The sequence below is a fragment of the Canis lupus genome, chromosome 3, assembly GCF_048164855.1.
Source record: "Canis lupus baileyi chromosome 3, mCanLup2.hap1, whole genome shotgun sequence".
Classification (NCBI taxonomy): Eukaryota; Metazoa; Chordata; class Mammalia; order Carnivora; family Canidae; genus Canis; species Canis lupus.
The window spans coordinates 57,711,957-57,732,927 of NC_132840.1; the positions used below are offsets into that span (position 1 = coordinate 57,711,957).

Genomic DNA, 20,971 nt, shown 5'->3' on the forward strand with positions numbered 1-20,971 from the left:
TTTCAATTACTTTCTCCCTTATTCTAACACTGGAAATCACCCCCCCCCGCGAGGAGGGGGGAGCAGACATCTAAGGTGCTAAGTAGACTTGCAACACCTGAAGAGGAGTGACCTGTAAGTGCACAGGCGCTAAGACCCCCCGCCTCCCTGTTAACAGGCACCCTTTCCCACACTGACCTCTCCCCTGGGAGTCAACCCGAGGACTCTGTCCTCCCTCCTGTGGGCTGGTGCATCAGCCCCAGTAAGGCCTGGCCTGCACTCCCGCCCACCTGGTCAGGTTCTGCTGCTCAGAGAGCTCAAGGGCCCCATACTCCGTATCAGTAAAGTAGGTCTTCCCCCTACACATGGTGAAAAAGCATGTGAAATAATGTTCCTCACTCATCACCAGGGAAATACAGATCAAAACCATGATGAGATCTCTCCCTCACACCTGTCAGAATGGCTAAAAATGAACAAGACAGGAAACATCAGATGTTGGTGAGGTTGCAGAGACATGGGACCCTCCTGTCCTGTGGGTGGGAAGCTGGTGGTGGCTGCAAGCTGGTGCAGCCGCTCTGGAGAACAGTGTGGAGCGTCCTCAAGTTAAAAATACAGCTACCCTATGATCTAGCCATTGCACTACTGGGCATTTATCCCAAAGATACTGGTGTAGTGAGCTGAAGGGGCACCTGGACCCGTGTTCACAGCAGCAATGTCCATAATAGCCAGACTGGCAGGAGCCACATTGTCCTTCGACAGATGATGGATAAAGAAGATATATATACACACAATGTAATATGAATCAGCCATCAGAAAGGACGAATACCTACCATTTACTTCGACATGGATGGAACTGGTGGGTACCATGCTGAATGAAGTAAGTCAGTGGAAGAAAGATGATTATCATATGGTTTCACTTATATGTGGAATATACGACATAGTGAAAGGGATTCTAAGGGAAAGGAGAGTAACTGAGTGGGAAAAATTAGAGACACAAATCATGAGAGACTCCTAACTCTGGGAAAAAAACCCAAAGGGTTGCTGGAGGGGTGGTGAGTGGGGGGATAGGTAACTAGGTGACAGGCACTAAGGAGGGCACTTGATGGGATGAGCTCTGAGTGTTGTATCTTGGCAAATTCAATTTAAATAAAAAAATAAAAGTTTAAAAAGGAAAAAAAATATGTTCCCAAATGGGTGGCAAAGACTAATTCTGAAGTATATTCTAAACAGCAGACAAAAGAGACCCAAGAGTCACACACGTCATGAACAAGATTCACTTTTAATGGATGACAGTCATGTGCAAACTGGAGGATTATATACAAGAGCTGCTGTCACTGTAGAGCTGTCTGATCAAGAACAGACTCTCAGAATAAAACATCAACCTGAGGCACCTGTGGGGGCTCAGTGGTTGAGCGTCTGCCTTTGGATTAGGGCATGATCCTGGGGTCCTGGTATCGAGTCCCGCATCGGGCTCCCTACAGGGAGCCTGCTTCTCCCTCTGCCTGGGTCTCTGTCTCTCATGAATAAATAAAATCTTAAAAAAAAAAAAAAAAAAAAGTCAACCTGAACAAAGATGGGGTTTTCTCCTGCGAGTTATAGTACTCTAACCAAACTGCAGTAAAACCCTTGCTTCCCCACAGGTGCAGCATATCCTGGTAGGCTAGAGGACCCCACAGCACGCCCGGCCGGTCCACCCCTCTGGATGGCAGTGTGATACGGACAGACTGGCCCAGTACTGCATGTCAGAGCAGAAAGGGACCACTCCACATGCAGCAGAGATGCCGCATCACGTAAGGTCTTGATCAGGGCCAGGGTGCCAGTGAGCCATGCCTTGCAGTGACCCTGTTGCCGGGAGGGCATCCACCTCCAGGAGCTGCTCGGGGAGCTGGTGATTCATCCAGAGATGCAACAGGCTGGAAAGGAGGTGGTTGTGTCTCACCTCAGAGGTCTGGCCCAGCTAATGACACGAGCTTGTGGGTGGCGCTGCATCGTCATCGTTGTTAGGAAACGTGTCCCCCGCAGCTCCAAACCGCCGGGTATTTCTTTGTAGTAATATGTAGTCAGAATGGGTTTTCCAATCTGATTCAATCCCTGAGCAGCTAGGTTAAAAATTACCTTGTTTAAAAACCCAATAAAAAAACTACTGTATCAAAACTCTGCCAGAATGTTCCAGCAACCAACATATTTCTGTAGAGAAACATTAAAACTCTCTGGAAATGATTCAGCCTGAAGCCCTGCTGGAACAGGTCCTGAAGCAGGATAAGCGCAGTCTGAACGGCGCCCACCTGCTTGGCACTCCCTCCAGGAACAAGCGAACAGTCCTCTCCCATTAACCAGCATGAATCACATTAAAATACAATAGTTCCCCCCACTCCCCGTCAGGCTGAACATCCTAGGCCTCTATTAAGAAATGAGAAAAATACACTTATAAAATTTTCTGAAAAACTCGTCAGAGTCAGCAACTGTAAGGAACAGGTGGTCTAAGGGCCAGCGAGGTCGGAGAAGTCGGTACAATGGGGTGTCCCGTGCCCAGCCTGCCCTTGCCCTGGCTGGATGCTGGAGGTTGGAGCGCCAGCTGGACACCTCCGACATGGGCCTGCGTCCAGGTGAGGCTCGTGCCTAGGTGAGGCCAGCGGGTTTGGCGGAGTGTGTCAGGTAGTGTGGCCCTGGCTCAGAAACCACATGGTGCACTTTGCAAGAAATGATGGAAATACTGCATATCTGCCTTCAGACTCGTGAAGCCCAATGAAAAACCAGCTTCTTTGAGGGCAAAGCAATCTTGGGAAAAGAGAACTTGCTTTTGGTGATTAAATAGTGAAGAGGAAACTTTGCTGTGTCTTTCCTCCTCCGAACACGACGCCAGGAAGTGACTGTGGGACTGCCTGACAGGTGGGAACTGGGGCAGGGGTGGGGGTGAGCACAGGCAGGAAGGAGCAGAGCTGCCGCCCAGTCCCCCTTCCCTCCCTGGCCTCTGGGAGGAGAGTAGAGACAACAAATGAGACACAAGAGCACAGCCCCAAGAGATGGGGCATGTGGAACTGCCAGGTGAGGTGAGTGGGGCCCCAGGTGAGGCTGGGTCACAGGCCCTTCACCTCTCCCCCCTCTAGCAGCCCCAATAGCCAGGAGAGGCGGGGTCCTCCTCGTGCCCCTCGTGCCCAGTTCTACTGCCAGGGCCTCTAGTGCCCGGCTGGAGAGAAAAGCAGCCAGTGGCCACGGCTACAAGGTCAGTTTCCCACATCTATACTGGACCTGATCTGGGAGCTATAAGTCAACATTCCCGGAAACACGCACATGCCCCGAAAGCCCAGTTGGGGGTGGGCCACAGAGGCGCTCCTCCACTGTCCCCCCCACGTTGGAGACGAACATAGTAAGGAGGTCGGCCCCCCAGGGTGTGAAGTTCAAGAGGGAAGAGACCACAGCACTTGCACAGACGTGAGGGCAAATCCAAGGATGACACCTGAGCCTCGCAACCGCCTAGGGCCCCTCCCAGGAAATACCCCCATCCCAAGGCCTCGGGGTCTCACGGAGAATCAGGGCACAGCCGGTGTGGCCGCATGGCACCCTGGACTCCGGGTGTGTCCATGCCCCAGAAGGTACTGCTACTGCTACGCCCTGGGCAGGAGAGGGGCTGCTGGGGAAGGGGAGGGGGTGAACAGGAGCATCCCCAGAGTTGCCCCGCAAAGCGGATTCCACCCACTAACCCTAAGGGTGGGAAGCAAAGACACTTCCAGGCCCACAGTCAGGCCACTCAGTCCCGGGTGGCCCTCAGCTTCCTCCGAAAGTAGTCGGGGGCGGCCTCGTACAGCCACTCGGCAGCCACCACGCAGAGGTCCCGCATGTAGCACTTGCTGGTGTGGAGCAGCTCGGTGTACACGACGCAGGCCGGCCTGCAGTGGAAGAGCGCGGACGAGGGGTGGATGGCCACGGGCTGGCGGCTGTCCGTGGTGGTATATGTGCCATCGGGCTGCAGCTCGGCCGCGCTCATGAACAGGCTGTGCGCCAAGCAGCGGCGGATGCTCTCCACATCCCCACGGCAGGACACCATGGGCATGGACATCTGCACAGGAAGAAGCTCTGTCAGAAGAAGCAAGTGGCCCAGCGGGGGGGGGGGGGGGGGGGAGCAAGAGGAGGGGGATGGCCAGCCTGGCCCAGGGGGTGGGGCCTTTCCGCTCTCTCCCACCACAGCCAAATTCACCTTTTGATTCTGGGGTGCCAGTCCCCAGTCCTCCTTGAGCCCCAACCCAGCCCTATCCCACTCAAGGCCCCTCAGCCCAGGTCTGAGTCAGCCTCCTCAAGCCCCGAGGAGACGTTGGGCGCCTGCTTGACCCCTCCTCGGGGAGCTGGAGTGGAACTCAGGAAACTGACCACTTTCTGCGGCTCCCCCAGGGGAGAGAATGGGGGGAAGCAATCCCTCCAAGAGGAGGTGGGAGCAAGAAGGGCCTGCAGAGAGCGGCCGGAGAGGCCCTGGCTCCTGTCGGGTCCTCAGTCTCCCCAAGAAACATCTCTACCCTCACTTTTCCCTTTAAGATGGCTCCTGGGGTTTTTTCTTGGTAACGTGCTAGTCCCCGCCTGATGGGGACCCTCTGCTCTGCTCTCACCACCTCTGGGGAGCCAGCAAGGCCTGCAGCTCACTGGGGGCCTCTCCTTGCAGGCCGCCAGCTCCTTGCCCTCTGGCTGCGGTTCAAACTACCTGAGTTCCTGGTAATTTGTCTGAACTTCATGTCTATGAAGTGGAAATAGCCCAGAGCCCTAGGGAGAGAGGGGGACCTGGGGCGAGGCCTGCGAGGTGGTGCGGAGACTCCAGGGGGCAGGTACCTTCAGGCAGATGTCCCTTAGCTGCGCCCTGACTTCAGCCGCCAGCATCATGTTCCTGCTGTTGACGAAATTCTCTCTGCACCAGTCCTGTGCAGGAGAAAATCCGCTCTCACCATGCCATCACTTCTGCAGATGAGTGACGTCACCGTGACAGCAGCTGAATCCCGAGAGGGAACTTCAGTGGCCAGAAATAAATACAGGAAAACCGCTTTCTCCCAGAAAGCATGCACTATAAGGGGAAACCGGAAATACCCTCTTCCAAGAGGAACATTCCCTCATGCAGGGAGGGTGCTGGCTCACTGGGGGAGCGCAACCCTGGGGGTCAGGGTTGAGGTCTAGCCCCCTGCTGGGCAGGACCGGTGCTTAAATATGAAACTGTAGAACAAATTCCCTTATGTGAAGTCACCAGGGAAAAGCTACAGATGCGGGTACATGGGGGTACAACTGCCCCCAGGGTACATGGATCCCTCCTACGCGTCTGACAACTTGGCAGGAAAACGGACAAGGCCGTGAGCACATGACCGACATGGCGCAGCATGAATGTCCCACAAAGGTCTGCAAGGGTGCTCGGCCTGGGGGCTCATGGCAAAGCAGTTGAGGGTAACAGACGCCAGAGGGTTTCATCTCCAGCAACGTGGCACATGGTTGTCCAGGGGCCAGTGGGGCCGGCGGGACCACTGGAGTGGGACGGCTTCTCCACCGCTGGGGTGGGGGATGGGAAATGGCAGGGCTGCCGGTGGTGGGTGGCGAGTGGCGGTACTGGCCCCACACCAACCAACGCTCCCCACCGAGCACATGTTCCGGAAAACACCGCGCTCTCGGGTCATGGTAATGGTGCCACAACGGTCGTCAGGTGCCCGCAGGCCAACCTCAGGACAAAGGCCACATGCAAGGGGAGGCCCAAGAACCGGCAGGTCAGGGTTTTTGCTGTATGTACAACAGCATTCTGTTTCCTTAAAAATAAATTCAGGCAAATAAAGCAGAACGTTTACAACCATGAGACTGTAGTGGCTTTTTTTGAGAACGGACTGTATCACAATATGCCACTGAAGCGCACACAGGCCCACGTGTGGGTTTATGGATGAACCAAAGAAACGTACACGTGTGTCAGGCCACCTCATTTGGAGATAGGACTTACGTTATTTTGCTCATGGCAATGAGCACAGCGAGATTTTTGCTTTTATGGTAAAGGAGAAAAAGCACAAGCAGCATTCATTGTGTGTTCTGCTGTGATCCCCACAAAAGGTGGCCAGGCCTCTTCCCTGGAGCTGCCCAGACCTCGGAGCCACTCTCGACCTTCCCGCATCAAGCCACCACGGGGGAGCAGCTAGGCTGCAACTGCATCTATTTTGTGGAATTCTTAGGAACACGTGACCTAAGGTATCAGAAAAACCTAAGAGAAGTTATGTTTGGGGTCTGGGAACGCAAAAAAAACATTTCCCCATGAACTAATGAGAACTGCTTGTTCACTTCATGCTGCTTTGGTGGACGAGGGGTTTGGGGTTTCCCAGAAGCTCTGCTATCAGACAGCAGGGCATCCTAGATGCCCTTTCCATCCGGGTCTGGGGAACGGAATCATCACTTAAGCAAACATGACTATGAAGAAAGGCCAGGGCAGGTGGAAAAAGCTCATCTTGTAGCTGAGAAGCTCGGCCACCAACTCGAGGGCCTCTGCCCCACTGAGGACAAGTGGAACACAAGTGGCTGCTGTCCACTGATGCCTCTGCACCCTCTTGTCTACCACAAGGGAGACAAGTGCTCAGACCTGTGCTCAGGTGGGGAGGAGGCGCCACAGAGAGGGAAGGAGAGCAAAGTACCTTATCCCCACCAAGGCTCTTGAAGGTGCGGTAGATGTTGAGCAGCGTGATGTGGTCCCCCTCACTGGACAGGAACTTCTTCCGCATGGCCTGCACTTCGTCCCTCCGGGAGGGAGGGTTGTACAGCACGCTGTCCACAGATAGTAGGGAGACGATGGTCAGGATCTCCTCAGTGCAGTGGAACTTCGGGGACAGGAGGATGGTCTGCAGATGGGAATGCAAATGTGGGCGCCAGCCTCTCTCCTGGCTTCTAAGCACAGCCCCTGCCTGTCCTGCTTGTGTGGTCTTGGATGGCCACTCGGGTCGTGTTCGCATCCTGTTCTCTAGGACCCGACAGCGCCCGCGCTCCTGCATTCCCCATGGGGAGGGTTCACACTTAGCAAGAGCCTGAGTCTGTATCGGACACATGGTAGGGGCGCCGGTTCCTCCAGTGGAGCGGAGGCCCTAGGGACAGTGGGCCATGCAGGGACAGAGGGGACACCAAGGGGACGGATGACTTACTTTGGCAAATTTGGGCTCTAAAGGGAAAGCTGCCATCTTCCTTCCAATGGGAGTCAGAGTGAGCTGGTTGTCCTTCCGTTCAAGAGCACCTAACAGGTCTAGCTGGGCCACAGCTGCCTGCATGTGATCTACAGAAACAGAGTTGTGAGGAGCAAAAAACCCGAGGCGGAGGGGGGGGGGGGGAGTCACAACTGGTCCTGAGCTTCAGGGAGCAGGTGGCTCTGCGTCAAACCACGGTCCCCAGAGCAGAGCTGCCAGGGCTGTCACCAGCTAGGGCAATGGCCTATGACCAGCCTACATCACACGTGAGAAACCCATGCACAGACGCGCTTGTGGCCCTGCGGGGACCTGGAATCTGGCCCTCGGAAGCCCCTGCTGAGAAACGTTTCCTGTTTCGCTCCTTCACTTTCTCACTCTTGACCACATCCATGCATCACCCACTAAAGAATAAAGCAGTATTTCTGAGGACAGAATAGATACATGATGAGAGAAAACAATGTGCAAGATACATCGGGGGGAAAGAGCAAGGTGCACGGTCTCCGTTGGCAAAGGGACGTCTGAGCTTGGTTTATTCAGATGGGAACAGCATTGGGTAAGGACGGGCATCAACACATATGAACCGTACGAAATGGGCTGAACAGAAGGAAGGTCCTGGAAGAATCACTGGCCCACAAACCAGACTGCACGTGCCCTGCACTTGGGCTGCTGCAGAGGATTGGGGACTGGCAACCAGTCCAGGAGGGGCCGCCCGGCTGACTGGGAGGGACACCAGCAGCTCTGGCCACAGAATCCACCCTCGGGGCTCTCAGGCGCCCCTCCGCCAGCTGAGGTCACACACCAGGGAACCAGACAGGAGATCCCCAAATGTTTTCTGGGGAGCCCAACCCTTTGTTGGTCCTTATCCACCCAGGCCCCCACTGCTCCACTGGAGATGCTGCCTACCTGGAGAGGGCTTGGACATGAAGTCGAAGGTGAGCACGTTGGGGACTTTCATCGCAAGGAGCTGCAGCAGCACACTGGCCAGGTTACACCTGTGAGGAGCAGAGACGTGGCTGTGCACCTGCTTCTCATCCTCCAGCCCAGGCACGGGGAGCGAGAGCATCTCAGGGCACCACAGGCCTACCTCTGGATCTCTGGCACCGTCATCTTCTCAAACTTCTCAAACTCGTTCTCTGTGTAGAGCCGGTAACAGATGCCACTGTCCTCCCGGCCAGCCCGGCCTGCACGCTGCCATGCCTGTGTCTTGGACACACGCTGTACGGCCAGCACCTCCAGGCCGCTGTCTGCAGGGAGAAGGGACTGTGTGAGCACTTCAGCACTATGAACTAGCGGTTTCCACGGCGTGGACAATGCAGTGATCCTTCCTGCAACCCAGGAGCCCAGAAACCTCGGGGCTGAATTGGAAGGCACAAAACCAGTGGCCAGGGCTGAGACAGAGTGAGTGGTGTTGCTGGGATGCCAGGAAGCCTGCTTGCTGACAGCTGGGGCCAGGAGAACAGCCGCAGGTCCCACAGAGACTGCAGGGCCACAGCCACACCGCTCTGCCCAGGGCCAAGGGCTGCCCAGGCCATGGGGCTCTTCAGTGCCAACACCTGGTGTTCAGGAAGCCAGGCTGGCTGCCCCTCAAGGTCCTGGCCCCAGTGCCTACACTGCACCCCTGGCTCTGCTCCAGGAGGGAGATGGTATGACGGCACTGCTCCCAGGGGTGTCCTGGGTGAAGGTGCGCTCTGGGCCAGGTGCAGGTGAACAGGGCCTTCCACACGCTACCTCAGGGATCAGCGGGCCTTGCCCCAGCCCAGGGAAGTTTCCTGGACACCTGCACCTCCACATCTAGAAAGCTCTCACTGTGGTGAGAGCCAGGTGTCCCTGGCTACGCAGCCCCTCTCCTGGCTGTTGATGGGCCCTTAGGCCTCCGGCCAGGCCCGGCCCCTGTTCTTAGGATGGTGAATGGGCCCCGTCCCATGCTGCCTCAGCCTTGCTCCCACTGCCCATACTCCACCCCAGCCCCTGGTCAGTCTCCGCCAGTCAGAGAAGGAAGAGCTCACTGGGAGAGGCTTTGGGGCTCGCCGCCCGGAGAAGAAACACTCGTGGCTAGATTCTCACCAGGGTTATACTTCTTTGCTTTGACCATGCCTGTGTCAACTACGTATTTTATTCCCGTAATGGTTATGGAGGTCTCAGCAATGTTGGTCGCAATGATCACTTTCCGACAGCCCTGGTAAGAGAGAGAAGCCAAAAACCATAGGACACATGCGATTCAGAAACCTCAGAACATATTCCTCACAGTGCATTTCCACAACCCACTTGCGATCAAGAAACGATGACCTCATTATTAGAGCTCCTAATACTGACGGGGGTAATTACATCGGGTGGCTGGCGGGGGGAGGTTACCGTCTTGAAGGCTTATGCTGAAGTGATGAGAAGCAGGAAACAGACAGGTGTGGGCAGGACCCCCAGCCCTGCCGGGCACTCCCTGAGCACTGTTGTTTCTCCTCTCAGGGCCTTTGTGTTTACAAGATGGGAAGATGGGACCGTCACCCACCTTGCTGGTTCTCTAGAGGGCAAGGCGATGAGCCCACGGTGTATACACGGTGCCTGGATGGCCCACGCACATGAGACATGGTGTGGGGGGCGAACATGGTGGGTCGGTGCCAGACACCTTCCACCTACTGCTTCTGCCCACCCGACCCCACCCCCAACCATTCCCCCACCCTGTTCTCACCAAGGCAGGGAGCTCTGTCTGGGACTGTGTCTTCTATTCCTACAGTTTTTCGGCTACTGCACCTGATACTTGAGCATCCCGCCCACAGGTGCCCGGGGACAGGGGCATGCTCACCTTGGGGGCCCCCTGGAAGACGCGGAGCTGCTGGGCATAGGGCAGAGAGGCATACAGGGGAAGGACCAGCATGGAGGGGCAGCCATCTGGGAGGTGCTTAGCAATATCCCGGCAGGTCTTGCTCACGGCTTCGATCTCCTCCTGCCCAGTGAGGAACACCAGGATGTCCTGAGAAGACGGGGCCTCCTAGAGAAGGGAAGCATGGCATTACTAGTCACTGTTGAAGCCTCCTGAAGTTATTTTCTTAACGGCAGAGAGGTAAATGGGCCTAAAAGAGGTGTCTCCCCCGGGGAGAAAGCCCTCGCTGACGGTGCTCAGAGCTGGCACTTGAGGGAGTTAGCCAGCCAGTTTAAAAGCAAATTAAGGAAACATTGAAGGAAGACCACCAGACTGCTTTTGCAACGAGAATAATACCATGAAAGCAAACCAAGCAAATAAAATCTGCACAAAGCTCCCTTCTCCCTCTTTAGACATCTGGAAAGATGGAACCAGTGGGACAGAAGCCAGCTGGGGAGACCGTGGCCCGTGGGAATAGGAAGGAGTGGTCACAATGGAAGAAGAGGCCTCATGAAACGATCCATTAAAGCACTGGCACATACCCCAAAATCATGCCCTGGGGGGGCTCAGTTGGTAGGCAGCTGACTCTTGATTTTGGCTCAGGTCACAGTCTCAAGGCCATGGGATTAAGCCCCATATCGGCTGGAGACTCTCCTGCCCCCTGCCCCTTCCCCTGCATGCTCTCTCTCTCAAATAAGTAAATTAAAAAAAAAACCTGCTGCGTTGACCCCAGTGCTTAGACCCTGAAACTAACTGGGCTCTTGCTGTTTGCAAGCTGAGGAACACCCCAGCATTAACGACATACTTGCACACCTACCCTTCCTTGTGGTCTGTTCACATTATCTTCATTGGCCAAGGGGTTGAGTGACAAGACAACTACAAATGACGTTTAATGTTAATAAACACACACGTGCATGTGTCTATGTGTAAATACGTATGCACATGCGTTCACGAGCACACATAGCTGGAAAAATCTACAACAGTCAGAACCTCGTCAGTCACACTCCTCAGAGCCATCACTCAGGAACCATCCTGACCTCGTCTGCTTCTGGCAGGTGAAGCCCTTCCTGCATTTGGCATTACGTGCCGTGAGAGCGAGCACTTGCCTCCATCTAAATGGCAGTGGAGTGCTAAGCCCAGAGCAACAGAGGCAGCAGATGAGAAAAGGGATTGGAAGTTTGGACCCGTTTTGAGAGAGGAGAGGTGAGGAGTGAAGGACCAGGCAGAGGGTACTCCAGCCTGGGCGTGGTCTGGAGGGCCTAAGGAAACAAGACACAGGCCCGTCGGAGACGACTCTAGTGAGGCATGGGTGGGTCAGGGGAGGGGGAACCCAAGGGTGGCGTGGCCAACCCCCGCTGCCGTCCTCCACCCCACCGGTGGGAGGCTGGGAGGACATGGGAGGCGGAATGAGATTCTACCTAGAAGCAAGGCCAACAGGAAGAGTCCAGACAGGGCACAGAGGCCTAGAGGCCACCTGCCTTGAGCAGAAGGCAGCATGAGTTGCTCCAGGGAAAAGGGGAGTGTGATTAAACACATGAAAAATATTCATGATTGGCAGATGGTAGGTGTTGGCACTTGGGAGAAAGCTAGCAACGGGCACGCAGGAAACTCGTGCAGCCATGTCGTACAAGGCACGAGGCACTGGGATGGACTGTGCTGGCAACGTTGGGTTTTAAGGCTGCAGTACTGATCTGGGCCTCGGAACCATGATATACGTCTATGTTGAGAGGCCAGAGGGAGGTAAGTGTCAACCCCCACCTGCCGCAGCAGGAACAGACACTGCCCAAGACCAGCAGTGCTGGGAGGTGACGCTGGAAACACTAGAGTCCAGAGAAAGCAGCTAGGACAGTGAACAACGTCACCGTAAACAACGGGATCGGGAACATGGAAGTAAAAGCGGCTGTTGGGGTTTTAAAGATGTATTTATTTATTTGAGAGAGAGACAGAGACAGAGACAGAGAACGTGTGAGAGCAAGCAGGGGCTGGGGGGCAGAGGGACAGGGAGAAGCAGGCTCCCCGCTGAGCAGGCAGCCCGTGGGGCTCGATGTCTTGAGCCTGAGCTGAAATCAAGAGTCGGATGCTTAACTGACTCAGTTGCCCAGGTGCCCCAATCACTGGTTTTTATCATCCTTATAGAACCAACTACTTGCTTTTTTAAACTTTATGCACTTACCACTTAGATTAAAATAAAAATGACATCTTAAAAACTTGCCTCTGAATTTCTTCAGAAAGTTAACCAGAAGGTACACATAGTCCATTTTATAAGGTCAAAAAAAATGGGATTTAATCAGTCAAACTTTTAAGTAAACATTTAGTACAATGAGAAAAGATTTTGAAATGTTTCCCTAATTCAGTTTTTCTTAAAAAGCCAAAAACTCTAAAGGATACTCGGTATTGGGTCAAGGCCAACTTTCTTAAACGGGAGCAAAGCGCAGAGGACACAGCACCTCACAAGGCTTGCTCGGGGGCGGCACCATGTGGGTTCCTGCCGGGATTTACGATCAGACGCTGTCTGTGCTGACGTAAGGTCTCCTGGCTCAGCTGAGACATGACACTGCTCAGAGCTAAATTACTTTTCTTCTTAGAGATACTGAGAGATGCCATAAAAAATAAAAAGCCAGACCCACCACCTCATATCCATGGCACAGCTCACCGGGCACTTGGGTCAGCAGCTTGTCTTCTCAAGGCTGAACGCGCCACCCACCGCGAGGTCAGCCAGGCCTCTGCGGCCACCGGCGCCCAGCTCGTACCTGGTGGATCTGGAAGACGGAGACGAGAGCGGCATGCAAGTAATCCTGCTGAGGCTGTTTGGTGTAAAACACCTGGATGGGATGCTGTCGACCCTCCAGATAGAGGACGGACGCTCCGTTGAAATACTGAGAGAACAGGTCCACATCCATCGTAGCGGACATTACAATCACCTGCGGACGGGCCAGAGGAAGATGGTGGGAGAGCCAGATGGGGCCTGCGTTTCCAGGTCCCTCCCCAGCCCCAAGGGCAGATGGTGAGGCCCAGGCATGGCCTGTCCGGAGGCAGAGTGGGCACCACACCAGGCAGGGGAAGGGACACAGGCCATAGCTACCTTGAGGGGCAGTTTCCGCAGCTCCTTTCTCCTCCTCTGGGCAGCTTTCACCACTCCAAAGAGCACGTCGGTGTGCACAGTCCGTTCGTGGGCTTCATCCAGAATGATGCAGCTGTACTTCCGCAGCAACGAGTCGGAGATTGCCTCTCGCAGCAGCATGCCGTCCGTCAGGAACTTGATCCTGGTGTCTTCTGAGCTGACGTCATCGAAGCGCACCGTGTAGCCCACCTGTGTGAGGAACCCCTTGTTCAGTCAGCACCGGGCAAGCCCCACCAGGAAACCAGCGCTGTGTGAGCACTTGTGCCCTCTCGGGTATGAGCCAGCACCGCCCAGCCCTGCTCCCTTGGGTGCACACAGGCAGTGGACATGGCCTGGGAACTGCAACGATTGTAAGCCTTGTGGAGAATTAAGACCTAGGCTCCTGCCTCAGCTACTTAGTAAGTTAAAGTGAAGCTACGAGCACATAGGATGTCTGAGATGTTTCAACATGAAACACATGAACACACAGAGCTGCGTATGCTAGAGATGTGTCTGTGATTTCCTAGATGGATTTATGGATCTGACTGAACACAGGTTACTGGAGCCTTAAGGATGCTTGAGGGAAACACCTAATTTGTCCAACTTTCCAACAGACTGAAAGCAAAGCAAATGGCACAGACATCTGATATCTGAGGAAACGGGTAAGACTCAGATGGGCCTAAGTGACCGGGGTGAGACAGCCTCCCTCCGTTGGGGAGCGCTGCTCTAGAAAGCACCATGCAGATGAGAGGGTGGACTGTCAGCACAGGGGGCGGTGAGGTACCAGCTTCCCGAGCTCTGTTCTCTTCTCATCAGAGACTCGAGTGGCCAGAGAGATGGCAGCCACTCGGCGAGGCTGGGTCACGGCTATGACGCCCTGGCGGCCAATCCCCCCTTCATAGAGGTACTGTGGGAGCTGCGTCGTCTTCCCGGAGCCTGTTTCTCCTGATAAAGAAAACATGTCTCACTTACGTGCAAATTAACACCAATTCACCAAAATCAGGAGGAAAAGTAGAAGAAAATACTCCAAGTTGATAAAATCCCAGGAAAACGGGACTCAGGTACAGCTGGAGAAGTGTCCTGGGGAAGTATCACTGGAGTTGCTTCTCAGGAGGCCAAATCGTATCAGAAACATCTTTAAAATGTTTATACCCTCCACCCACAATTCCAGGTACAGGAATTGGTTCTGAGGAAATAGAGATGTAGCTTCAGAGACTGTTTCTCCACTTTGTTCTAGGAAGCAAACAACTGGAAACAAAATAAATGTTCAATAATAGGTAACCAAGGAAATACAACTGTTACATAAAATGGTTACTTCTCCAGAGAATAAATGAGATGGGAAGGCGCCTACTCACATGGCCCCAGATGCTGCTCTTCCCTTCCGACCTCCCCTGGCCCACGTTTTGGGACACATCTACCATTGCCGGGTCTGTCCAGCACACCCTACAGGATGTCAGACTCCAGCTCTCTCCCTGGAGCGTTCCTGGTCCCTCGTCCATCCACCTTAAACTGTCTGCATGACCACAGCCCCCCACCTCCACCCCAGGGTGGGGCAGGGAAGGTCCATCCCTTCTGTGAACTTGAACATCCTGCATACAGTTAGCACCCAGTATGGTTTCCCACCTGCTGGCTTCCTCTACCTGTCCCTAAGTAGAACAAAGAACTCAGCAAACCTGGATATCCTTCCCCTTGGGCTACCACTAAGCTTCTCTGACCTTAGAGTCCTAAATCTCATTATTCTTGCATTTCTCTCTCTGCTCATCCTCCCTGACCCAGCCAAGAATCACAGACTGAGAATGTGATGATTCTGCTGCAGTCCTGCTGAGTCCACCTGAGAAAGCCCCACGTGTGGATCCATGTCTTCCTGTCCATCTCCTGCTCCTACACCAGACTACTGGGCATTGCTAAAGCAGCATAGCCTATCATGCAGATGAAGAGTGAGTCTGTGGTGCAGTCAGTGCACCTGGACGCCAGCACAACCACCCATCCTGTGGTCTGCAGGTTCTGCAGCCTGGCCCTGTCCCATCCTCCCCCAAGGGCCTGAGGCCCTGTGACTCCCATTCTCAGCAGATGTCCTGCACCTATTCCACAGATGTGAAGTCCTCAAATGCCCTCTCCCTCTCCCTCCCCTACAAACTTCTCCCTAGCCACACCCACGCTCACCTCCTTTGGCCAGCCCTAGCCTCCAGGATGTCCCTCCTCCTTCAGGCCAGCTCCCATCTACCCCGTTTCCAAGTGTCCCCCAATCTGTGCTGTATTCCAGCCTCGGTCTCTCCTGAGCTCTTCCTCCTCAACCAGGGAGCACCTGCAAACTCCTCAACCTCCTTCCGTTTCCCCCCTGCAGGAGCCTGCTCTCACCACCTTCCTTCCCTCACCTCCTACTTCCCCCAAGCTCTGTGGAGGCGCTCAGTGGGCTCCACGAGGAGGACCTAGGCACCAACACCCAGGGCCTCACACCCACGGGGGGGGGGGGGGGGCGGGGACGACACACACACTACTTAAGTTTCTGGATGGGGCCTCACTACTGCACCTGTTCACTCTTCCTTCTCCCTGCGACTCTACTCCACTATCTGCGCCCTCCTGGGTCTCCTTCTTCTCTGAACCCCTCCCCCCGCCCCCGCCAGCCCGTCCCTCCCGCACCTGACCCCTTCCCGAGTTCGTCCCACCCAACCCCCGGCTGGATGCAGATCGAGCCCCCGACCCCTAAGCCTGCCTCTTGATTCGCGTGGGACCCGCCGGGTTCACACCTCCGGGCGGCTCCCCTCCCTCCCGAGCCTTTTGTCCCCCGGGTACCGCGGCTGCGGGGCTGGGGGCGGCGGGCTGAGGTGGCGGTCCGGGCAGAGGACGCGGCGCGCCCACTCACCGATGAGGACGGCGCTGTCCAGGTTGCGGAGCTGGGCCAGCAGCTGCCCCCGCGCCGGGAAGATGGGCAGGCTCCGGCGCTGCCGCTCCACCGCCTCGGGGTACGGGCTGGCGGCGGGCTGGGCCAGGGCCGGCTGCTGCCTCCGGCCCCCGCTGCCGCCGCCCGCGGTCAGCAACATCAGCACGCGCCCCCCCGGGGGCCCGCAGCCGGGCCGGAACCTCTTGGCCGGCGGGAAGCCAGCCTCCTCGGGCATGTCGGGCGGCCGCCGCCACAGGAGGCCAGCGCCCCGGCAGCCGACGGCCGGCGCGTGTTTGCCGCTTCCTGCCGCGCGCCGCGGCGCCCGCCCATGACATCACGACGGCCGCGGCTGCCTCAGCAGAGGACTACGACTCCCAGCATGCCCGTGTGGGGACCGGAAGAGCGGGGCCCAAGGTACTACCGAGAAGAGGCTCGGAGCGACGACGGTGAGGGGCGGGGTGGAGGGTTCCGCACGACCCCCACGGCGCTAATGACGACCTTCCTGACCGGTTTTCTGTCCTCATAACACGGTGTCCTCACTGTAAACACGCGTGTCCCCTTCTCGCCCAGAGTAATTCCTGCTCTGCAAGGACAGCACTCTTGTAGAATCGGTGGGCGACGCGCACACAGTGCATCACTTAACCCTCTCCAGGGTAGGTGCTGACGGAGCCTGGAGAACCAGCCTCGGACACTCGTGGAGGCCAGCGGGGCGAGGGTAGTGGCGAGCAGCTGCCGTGCGGGCGGGCGGCCGGCGCAGCGCGGGTCCCACCGGCAGGGGGCGGGGTGGGGGTGACTGTCGTTCGCCCTCCTCCCCCAGCTCATCCCTTCGGACCCTCCGCAGCCCCTCCAGCTCCCCCTCAGCTCCCCGCCCCCCAGCACTCTCCCCAGGTCCCTCCTGTGTTCTTCCCCCAGCTCCCTCCCCAGCTTCTCCGCCAGCTCCCCCCGTGGCTCCTCCTCCAGCTTCCTCCCCAGCGCCCACTCCCAGCTCCCTCCTCCTCTCGATCCTCCGTTCCTTCCCCAGTTTCTTTCCTTCCCTTCTCCCAGACAGAACTCTTCAGTGCAGCTGGGCTGCTGGACCCCATCACGCATAATGAAAAGATTCAAGACTCCAGCAGGGAAGATAGGATGAAACCAGCAGATCCTCTCCCTTCTGCATCCAGAGCTCTCAGCTGCTGGCTCAGGGTGGAAACAGTGGCAGGAAGTGTGATTTCCAGAGAATTCATCAGATGCTTCAAGGCCCTTGAAGGACCGGAGGCATCCTCTTAAGTACATCTCCAGGAAACTCATCCTGTCTGTAAGCCTGTTAAAAATCCTTCTTCCCATTTCCTCCAGGGAAGAGATGATGTTCCTGGAGCTGCTGACAGTGGAGCTGCTGACAGTGGAGCGGTCAAGGGGGCTGGGAACGTGCATGCTGGATTAATAGCACAGGTGTGCATGTATGTTCAGAATTGGCAAAATTACACTAACTACCGCGAAATGTTACTTTAGGAAGGCACCCCCACACACACATACACACACCAAAAAGGCTAACCCCAAAACTGAAAGCAAAGTCACTGTTTCAGTGTTCAGGCTGCTGTAACAGAAGATACCCCAGGCTGAGTGGCTTGCACACATCGGACGTCCACTGCTCACAATCCCGGGGCTGGGCAACACCAGCACAGCTGCCCCAGGGTGAGGACCCCCTTCCCTTGCTGCTGCCTGCTGCTGTGTCTTCACAGGAAGGCAGAGACTAGGGGTTTCTCTGGAGCAGCTTGGTAAGGCGTTAATCCCACCAGCAGGGCCGCTCCCGCAGGCCCCCACTTCCTAATACCATCACATCAGCCTTAGGATCGACACAGGAGTTTGGGGGAGGCGTAAACATTCACATCACAGCGAAAACTAAACGTTAACTCTCGAATTCTGGACCTTGAGTATGTAACAGAGGGACAACCGTCCTTTCTCCTAGCGTCCCTTCCAGACGGACGTCACGGAGGTAGAACGTCACAGAGGTAACCCATGCGCCTAGTGATTGCGAGAGTCCAGGCAGGGAACGTGAGTGAGTGAAGGCCCGCCTTGACGGAGCACGTGCCCCATCTCTAGAAACAGCCACTGGCCAGTCACCTCTAGGAATAGCTGCCCTGCAGGCCTGGCATTGCCAGATCTTGCCTTTTTTTTTCTTCAAGAAAAGCCTCAAACGATTTTCATGTGATATCTGTCAACCTTCAGTATTGGCTCAAATTTTGTAAATGGTGCAGGCAAAATAAATCACATGTGTAGGGAACTCATCCACAGTCTTTGGCCCAAGGCCCCGGCTCCTCCCCAGTAGGTGCAGCCTCACAGCTAGGTGGAAAGAGGAGTTGCAGGGAAGGCCCAAGCTAGCCAGTGTCATGCACATCACCCACCCCCCACAGGAGTCTGAAGTCTGCTGTCCCTCCAAAGGAAGTCCCTTGTGGTTAAGTGGCTTCCACACACAGCCGATCATAACATAACCATCCAAAGAATGTCAAGGCTCTTCTTCCAAGAGGCAACTTGTCAGACACATTTCGTTTTTTTTTTTTTTTTAACTGCTCCAGGGACCGTCTGTTCTTATGATGCCCACACCAGCTGCTGGTGTTGCTGGCCAGCTGTCTGGCTGGCCCACCACACCGCTACCCTTTATCAGGCTCACTTTTGTTCCATGCCACTTCCAGACAATGCCAGGCCTCACCCACTAGGTACAGGTTGGCATGCACATACGTTAATCCCTGTATAATTGAAAATACCAGGGAATAGTCTGGTCAATAAACAACATTTTTTTTTAAAGATTTTATTTATTCATTCATGAGAGAGAGAGAGAGAGAGAGAGAGAGAGAAGCAGAGACCCAGGCAGAGGGAGGAGCAGGCTCCATGCAGGGAGCCCGATGTGGGACTCGATCCAGGGACTCCAGGATCACGCCCTGAGCCGAAGGCAGGCGCCAAACCGCTGAGCCACCCAGGGATCCCAATAAACAACATATTTATTCAGCACCCAGGTGCCAAGCAGTGTGCCAGGCTTGGTGGTGGACACAAGACTGAAAGACGTGGACCCTGCCCTTCTGGGGCTTACATTCTCATGAGGGAGGCGAGACTAACACATGGACCAGCGAGGGGCGGTACCAACGATTTATGATTTGCTGTAAGAGTACATCGTACAGACTGGAAGCTTTACCGGGATCTAAAGAAAGACCATGATGTAGGCCTAGGAGTCAAGACTTCTTGAGGAGCCAGGCCTCGAAGAGACTCCCGTCCCTGCTAGATGTGGGGGCAAGGTTCAGAGGGAGACAGTGTGCCCTGGGGGCTGCGAAGTCAGTGCAGATGTCTGAGCAGAGAAGGGGCTAGTTTGGGGCAAGTTCCACTACGTTAATGCAAACTCCTAAAATACGTGAGTAGCTTAGGGGATGTCCTACAGCACCGAGAATACAGACGGCACTTACCTGTGCAAGTTGGCTGTCTGTCTGGGAGACATGACAACCCCAGGGAGCCCCTCACCCAACAACTTGGGGGGCCCCAGACAGAGCGAGGGCGTCGCTGCCAAGGGCATGGGCGCTCTGCTCTTGGACAGACCACACCCGGCACATGAAAGGCAACGGGACACAGGGAGTGACAGAAGAAAAGCAGGTGGAAGGGAGAAGTGAACAGAAGAAACACACGATAATGTGCAGAAAATCTGTCTCTTGGGGAGATGTGAGGGGCACGTCCGTCTTTCCCTCAGGAGTGCACACTGCATTTCTACAACAACTCCACCCCGATGCAGCGCAGCACCGGGACCCACATCCTCAGAGCGCGCATCAGCTGAACGACTGAGCCACCGGGGCTGCCCCTGTTCCCTACTTTAAAAAATAGTGAAAGGGAATAAAGGGGAAAGGAGAAAAATGAGTGGGAAATATCAGAAAGGGAGACAGAACATGAAAGACTCCTAACTCTGGGAAACAAACTAGGGGTGGTGGAAGGGGAGGTGGGCGGGGGGTTGGGGTGACTGGGTGACGGGCACTGAGGTGGGCACTTGACGGGATGAGCACTGGGTGTTATTCTATATGTTGGCAAATTGAACACCAATAAAAAATAAATTTATAAGAAAAAAAGAACAAAAACATAGAGGGCAGCCCAGGTGGCTCAGCGGTATGGCGCCACCTGAAGCACCAGGGCCTGATCCTGGAGACCCGGGATCGAGTCCCACGTCGGGCTCCCTGTATGGAGCCTGCTTCTCCCTCTACCTGTGTCTCTGCCTCTCTCTCTTTCTGTGTCTCTCATGAATAAATATTAAAAACAAACAAACAAAAACAACAGAGAAACCTATTTCTAGACCCTAAGTAATTTTTTTTTTTTTATTTATGATAGTCAGAGAGAGAGAGAGAGAGAGAGAGAGAGAGGGAGGCAGAGACACAGGCAGAGGGAGAAGCAGGCTCCATGCACCGGGAGCCCGACGTGGGATTCGATCCCGGGTCTCCAGGATCGCGCCCTGGGCCAAAGGCAGGCGCCAAACCGCTGCGCCACCCAGGGATCCCTCTAAACCCTAAGTAATTTTCAAGACACTTTTAATTCAACTCAAGCTTTCTTGAACAGAGCCAGGACGTGACAAAATAAAAGAATCCTGTAAGGATCGTACATCCTCAGATTGGCATGTTAAAAGTTTTTTTTTTTTTTTTTCATTGCTTAGGAAAAAAGCCGTCCCATTAAACCACATTCTGTAAAATTGTAATAGCCATGTTCGGTTACCGACCAGCAGCATGTCCACTGTCCGTACTACCTTTCATCACTAATGCATGTGCCATGAGAAGACATTAAAATACTTTCCCCCTCACTACACCACCTGAAAAATCCCCACTTAGGGTGTCAATTACATTTACCCTAAACCTCAAGTTCATCTTTTTTTTTTTTTCTCAAGTTCATCTTGCTGAGGGAAAGCTCATTATGGAAGAGTGCTAGCTACCACTTACCCAGGCTGCCACTCCTGGGGAAATGGTCCATGTCTACGTCCTATTTGCTAG

General features: G+C 55.0%; 1 protein-coding gene across 2 annotated transcripts; it reads right to left on the reverse strand.

Annotated features, from left to right (window-relative positions):
• Positions 1–1,239: 1,239 nt before the first annotated feature.
• Positions 1,240–16,276, reverse strand: DHX33 (DEAH-box helicase 33). Of its 2 annotated transcripts, XM_072821612.1 has the most exons (12): positions 15,969–16,276; positions 13,890–14,050; positions 13,088–13,315; positions 12,756–12,926; positions 9,949–10,134; positions 9,216–9,327; positions 8,236–8,395; positions 8,055–8,143; positions 7,113–7,240; positions 6,612–6,815; positions 4,795–4,881; positions 1,240–4,036 (listed from the first exon to the last, which is right to left on the reverse strand). In XM_072821612.1, exons 1-12 carry the CDS (start codon positions 16,219–16,221, stop codon positions 3,728–3,730), a joined length of 2,088 nt encoding a protein of 695 aa, XP_072677713.1. In that variant the 5' UTR covers positions 16,222–16,276; the 3' UTR covers positions 1,240–3,727. The 2 variants fall into 2 exon arrangements, with proteins under 2 accessions (XP_072677713.1, XP_072677714.1); XM_072821613.1 differs by lacking the exons at positions 13,890–14,050; positions 15,969–16,276 and adding an exon at positions 14,078–14,337.
• Positions 16,277–20,971: the final 4,695 nt, after the last annotated feature.